We start from the raw sequence: 6,000 nt of genomic DNA on the forward strand, positions 1-6,000 counted from the left end.
AAAGGCTAAGGGTTTGGGGACACTGCTTATCCCCTTGTCCTAGACAGTAGATGGCTTGACACATCAGTTTCTCAGGTTTCTAACATGGGCATTTCATCTGCAGAAGAGAAGCACTCGCATGAATATCCTAAGCAGCCAAAGTCCCCTTCATCCTTCTACCCTGAATTCAGGTAAGCACGGCTAATGGCTTTGTGTGGTATGTAAAAACAGAGAAGAGCCCTGCTCTCTGAACCTCACTGAGCTGTGCACAGTGCTGCTAGAACTGAGATCCAAGTTGTCAAGAGTTGTTATCTGGGCTCTTGGGTCTCTGCAGAGGAGCCAGGTCTTACCCTCATCTCCTCCATCTTTCCCACAGTGATTCACAGGACTCAGCATTGGTTTCATGGACGTATCTCCCGTGAGGAGTCTCACAGGATCATCAAGCAACAAGGTCTCGTGGACGGGTAAGGAAACTCCACTAATTGAAGCTGTCATCTATTGAAGGCTCACTGTGCTGAACACATGCTCCACCTCACTACTCACAGTGCCCTGCAGAAGCCCATGCAGAGGCAAAGTATGCTGACCTTGCCAAGTTAAGGCCAGAGATGATTCTGAACTCTCCTGTCCTGGATGTATCCAGATGTGCCATTTATTCCTTAAATGAAATTTAAATAGAAAAGAATAAGGCTAGTTGCTTTTACTTTCTAAGACAGTAAACAAATAGAAAGAAATCACCAACACTCATTTATTTATACACTTTACAAAATTGCCTTTTACTAAGAACAGGTTATGGCTTACACCACAAGAGGCTTTCTTCTCACAGTTGTGACTACTCAGGTAGATTGTCTCACTGCTAGGCTGGGCAAGACAACAAAGGATGACTTCACTGAGGTATATAGTGGGTGATGGCAGCCATTGGCCAGAGTGGCTGGAAACATGCTTGCAGCCAGTTTGACCTACAAGCATGTACATCCTAGCTGTCACAGGGTAACTAGGGCCAGCAAGAAAGTTTGGACCTCAGAGTCCAAACTGTTATTATTATCAGTTGTTATTATCACAGTGGCCTCTAGCAGCCCAGGACAAGTGTTCAGCTTTGCCTTCATCTTGCCCTAGCACCCTATCTACAGATGGGAATGGTAGACAGATAATGACTGAGACAGGGATAGCGATCAGATGATCAGACAGGGACACTGGAAGCTCCCAGGTTTCTGTGAGTGAGTAACCATGTTCTATGTTGCTGGCATCTTCTCTAGGAAAAAGCTTCTCTTCGTTTGGGTAATTTTGAAATGTCCCTGGTGACCTGTGAGCACTCTCTGACCCTCTAACACAGAACATTTCAGCTTCATCTTTGTAGTTTCCCTGCCTTACCAAAGTCAGCCATGTTCTCAAGGTTCCCTGGTTCTTTTCAATGCCAAATGACATCCTAAACTACCTTCTGGATGCTGTTGCTACCAGAAACCACTCAGGTGCCCAAACACCAAAGTGTCATGGCTATAAGCCCATTTTTATCAGGCAGGTCTAGCTGGTGTGCAGAAGTATACATGTGTGTTCATACATGGGGATTTGGATTTTTTTAAAAATCAATAATAAATTGCTGGTTTCCATTCTACAGGCTGTTCCTTCTCCGTGACAGCCAGAGTAATCCAAAGGCGTTCGTACTGACACTGTGCCATCACCAGAAGATTAAAAATTTCCAGATCTTACCTGTAAGTGCCGATACCTTCCAACCAGTCCTTTCATTCCTAATGCAATTTCCAATTTAAACATAACAAACTCTAGATAGTTGCAGACAGCTTCCAGTTCAGGAAAGCAGTTCTCAAGAGTCTCCATAAGGGAATGGTGCTGAGCATGGTGCTGTTGCCTTGAGACCTCTCAGCCTATATGTAACTAACCAGGAGATTCTAGGGCTACTAGACACTTCCAGCAGGTTTGACCTTGACTGTTTTCAGTGAAGGAATTGAGCCAGTGTATCTCATGACTACTCAAAATTATAGAGGACCTAACTGATAGTTAAGTGGCTACCAACGAGAAGTTGTACTCCTGTCCCCCTCTCAGTATTAGAAAGTGTGGTTACAGCACCAGGCACAAATACTGGCTCCCTTCACACCATGTCTTCTGACCTACCTTGCCAACTTTGTGTGTGGCTCTCAGGAACAGAACCATAAGCAGGCAAATTTGCTGCTGACCACAGGCCACAGGGTATCCCCCAAAGTCACATCCTCTAATGTGGCAAGTACTTTCTGTGTCTCTGCAGTGCGAGGATGATGGGCAGACATTCTTCACTCTGGATGATGGGAACACCAAGTTCTCCGATCTGATTCAGCTGGTCGACTTCTACCAGCTCAACAAAGGTGTTCTGCCCTGCAAGCTGAAGCACCACTGCATCCGTGTGGCCTTATGACCTCCTTGCCCTATCACAGAGGCTGGAGGCAGCAACACTGGAACGGAGAAGAGAGGCCTGCATGAGGGTGAGAACACACACCTACTCCCACCCAACAACTCAGAACATCATGGCTTTCTGATCGGTGCCAACCGACCAACATCAATTAGTTATTGGACTTCACAAAGATTTGCCGCTGCGGATCAAGCAGGACCACCTCCCTCTGCGTCAGCCATTTAAATTGGGGGAGGGATGAGATCCAGTGCAAGTGTGGGAAGAAACTGGAATGATAATTTTGATTAGGCCACGTAGGGTGAAAACCGCAGAGAAATGATTGGAAATGAACTCTTGCCCTGGAATAATCTTGACAAAACCGCGATGTTTACTTTTTGTATTGATCACTTTTTTGCACTCCTTCTTCGTTGTCAATGTTGTACTCAGCCTATATGGTAGGAGGGGATGTGGCTTTGCAACCCAGATGAGACAAAGAATTTTGAATTGGCAGTCTTCAGCCTGAAAAATTGGTCCCCAAAGTTTTCTCAAGGGCATCCTGCTTTCCACAGGTTGCCACAGTGTGGATTTGGCTCCTACATTATAGATACCCCAGTAGTTCCCATTCTACTTGAAAAGCTTTTGTTTTAAAAAATAAAATAAAATAAAATAAAATAATGAGATAAAAAGTGTCAACCGCAGTTGACACCACGCATGTTTTGTGGACTCAGTCGAGCTACCACAGTCTGGTCATCATTGTTGTTGTGCTGATGTCTGGTCATTTATTATTAGTGTGTCTCGTTCTCCACAGTGCAGGAGACCTCATTACTTTGGAAAACTCACTGTTCCCCAGCACAGCACAGCTGCATGACCTCAGCTTCAGACTGATGTCAGCAAGCCTTCTTGTAACACATTGGTATTCATTGTGGATGCCACATAGTCCATCTGGGGTGCCCTGTGCCTCACATTTTCATAGCCACCCACTGTTGTAGAATAATTGCTGCCTTTACCCTCTGCAGTAGCCTCAGTCATTTCAGTTCTCCCACAGGGGTGGGGTGGGATAGTGGGGTGAAAGGATCTAATGAGAAAATGTCAACTTGTTGACCTTGTGCTCTGTCACTCTGAACATCTATGGTGATAAAGATAAGGAAACACTGCAGAGGGTGCCAGCATTGGCTGGCTTTGAGTCTTTGCTTGATGACCTCTGCACCCTACTGAAAACCCCCTAAGCCAGCAGGAGCAGGGTATGCAGAGGCTCTGCCTCTGATGGCTTCGGGTGAGATGTACCTCACAGTGGTTGTGAACATTGGACAGTTTTGATTTTTTGGGTTTTTTTTAGCAGCATGATGTTTGCTTCCTCCTCCAAGAGAGGAGTCAGAAGGTGGCTGGAGTTGTCATTGGCTCCCTTGAGCCCCCATGGAGGACCCTCTGTTGTCCCCTTAATGATTTTTATCAGGCATGAGGGTATCAGACAGGACTCCCTTGAGAAACACAGACAACCGTGGTGAACAGATTTCTTTTCCTGACACCACACCTGACTGTCCCTTTGAACCTGAGCTAGCCACTAGATTGCCAGTCCCGACTTTTGAAGTGCTCCCCAGGGAGTACTTCTGATTTCTTGCGGTTGACGGCACAGTGGAAGATAGATGTAACAGCGCTTTGTAAGCAGGTCCGCTGCAAGCTGGTCCACAGTATAGAAACACTGTAGTTCACAGACCATGCAACCCGTGTTTCCACGAGATGTTTATTACAACAAATGAAGAATTTTTTTTTCTTTTTACTTTTTATCTTTTTATCTATCTTTTATCATTTTTTTTAGTAAAACATTTTCTTAAGCATAAATGCTCAATTGCATTTCTCTTTCTTTCGCAGCTAGTTAATCATTTCAGTTGACAATGAGATAATTCTCAAGTTCATGCCTGGCAGCAGGTTTCCACTGATCTTCCCCTTAGGGACAGATAACGGACATTTCATTTTTACCATATTCATTTTTTTTTTTTTTTTGCTGACTTTAAGATCAGAACTTTACAAAACAGACAACAAGCAACTCTAGGATTTCTTTCTCCAGTTTACACAGAACAGTCCCCACAGTGCATAATCATTTTCTTTTGCCTCTACAGTAGACAGCTAGGAAGTGTATCTCATATTTATAAGTATGCATTTTATTTAAAAGGAAGAATAGGCTTAACTCTGGTTCACAATTTTGTACGTAGCTGGTTTGACGTAGTATTTTGTACTTCCCTAGCCGAAGTGAATTGTTGAAGGCTGCAATCCGCCTTGAGTGTAGCAGACTTCAGTTGCCCCGAGCTCGCCAGCCTTTGCACAGGCAGCTGGGAATTCCACCTGAAACAGCTGGTCCCTGGGGTAGTGGGTACCCAGCACCCCTAGCCAGAGACTGAAGGACATTTGACTTTTATTTTTGTATTTAATTGACATGAATGTAAAGGGGACAGCTCAGGGTTGTTTTGGAGCCTGTTTGACTTTGTAATCTCTGCCTGTGATTTTCTTTTCCAAATGAAAACTCCGTGTAGCCACCAGGACTAAGTTGAGAAGGAAAATGCCAAATGCTTTGGGTTTTTAGAGTTTTAATAGGTAGCCTCTGTTATATTATTAGGTGTTAGAGTTTTTGAACGTGTTTTTGTTTGCTTAAACTTTGAAGAAATATGTGCCTCAGCTTAGATGTTTTGTCTCCCCTTTGTGCACTTAAATACCTGACAGTCTGTCCGATCACTCACTGCGCCTCCGGGAGCGCAACTAGCTCATCGTAGATTTGTGATGTCATAGTGCAAACTACAGTGACCGGAAAAATGACCTAACATGTAAACGTTTTCAGGGAATGCAGAGGGTGTTGATTAATAGACAAAACCTTTATCCCGCGTGCTTTGCTTCACTCTGTGCTATATAGCTCTTTGGCTCGTGAACCTAATTGTAAACTTTCAGGTATTTTTGTACAAATAAGGGACTGATGTTCTGTTTCTTGTTATTAGAAATAAACATTAATACAGTGTTCTTCATTTCTGTTGTCTGTTTATTTACGTCGGTATCTAAAACCTGGGCTTGGGGTGGGTAGCTCAATGGGTGCTTGCTGTGTGAATGCAAGAGAACCAGATTTTAGATCCCCAGTGCCTGAGTTAAAGTCAAGTGATTCAGGGTCAGCTCGGTTATACCAGGACAACCTCACCAACCTCGTCCTGCTCCTCCTGTCCCTCCTTCTCTCCCCACAAGAAAAAAAAATCACAGGCCTGAGCTGGAAAGATGGCTCAGTTGGTAAAAGTGTGTCACACAAGATAAAAAATATGGGTTCCGTCCTTAGAATCCACAGAAAAGCCAGTAGTGACCCACACTCGTATTCCCAGTGCTGGAGAGGGAAAGCCAGATGTCTAGCTGTTCCTCCAGTTTGGTTCCCAACATGCACATGACAACTCACGACCTCCTGTTAACTCCAGTTCCAGGGAATCTGATGCCTTTTTCTGGCCTTCATAGGCACCAGGCATGTACATGATGCACAGAAACACATGTGGGTAAAACAGTTCTACACAAAAAATAATATTGTTTTAAAAGAAGTTGGCAGATTATGAAAATGGTGCGCGCTGCCATTCCTATCCTCAGCCCTCACTCCAGGGTTCAAGGTGCCCATCCATGTGCTCTAG

General features: G+C 44.4%; 1 protein-coding gene across 2 annotated transcripts in view; it reads left to right on the forward strand.

Moving 5' to 3' along the window:
* Grb10 (growth factor receptor bound protein 10) overlaps window positions 1–4,422 on the forward strand; it is a 113,479-nt gene extending 109,057 nt beyond the window's left edge. For both annotated transcript variants that reach the window (XM_027388094.2, XM_035452800.1), the window contains exons 14-17: window positions 104–170; window positions 356–443; window positions 1,592–1,685; window positions 2,234–4,422. In XM_027388094.2, the coding sequence (XP_027243895.1) occupies window positions 104–170; window positions 356–443; window positions 1,592–1,685; window positions 2,234–2,380 (396 nt within the window). In that variant the 3' untranslated portion in view covers window positions 2,381–4,422. The remainder of the gene's footprint in view (window positions 1–103; window positions 171–355; window positions 444–1,591; window positions 1,686–2,233) is intronic.
* The last annotated feature ends 1,578 nt before the right edge of the window (window positions 4,423–6,000 follow it).

Source organism: Cricetulus griseus (genome assembly GCF_003668045.3).
Source record: "Cricetulus griseus strain 17A/GY chromosome 1 unlocalized genomic scaffold, alternate assembly CriGri-PICRH-1.0 chr1_1, whole genome shotgun sequence".
NCBI lineage: Eukaryota > Metazoa > Chordata > Mammalia > Rodentia > Cricetidae > Cricetulus > Cricetulus griseus.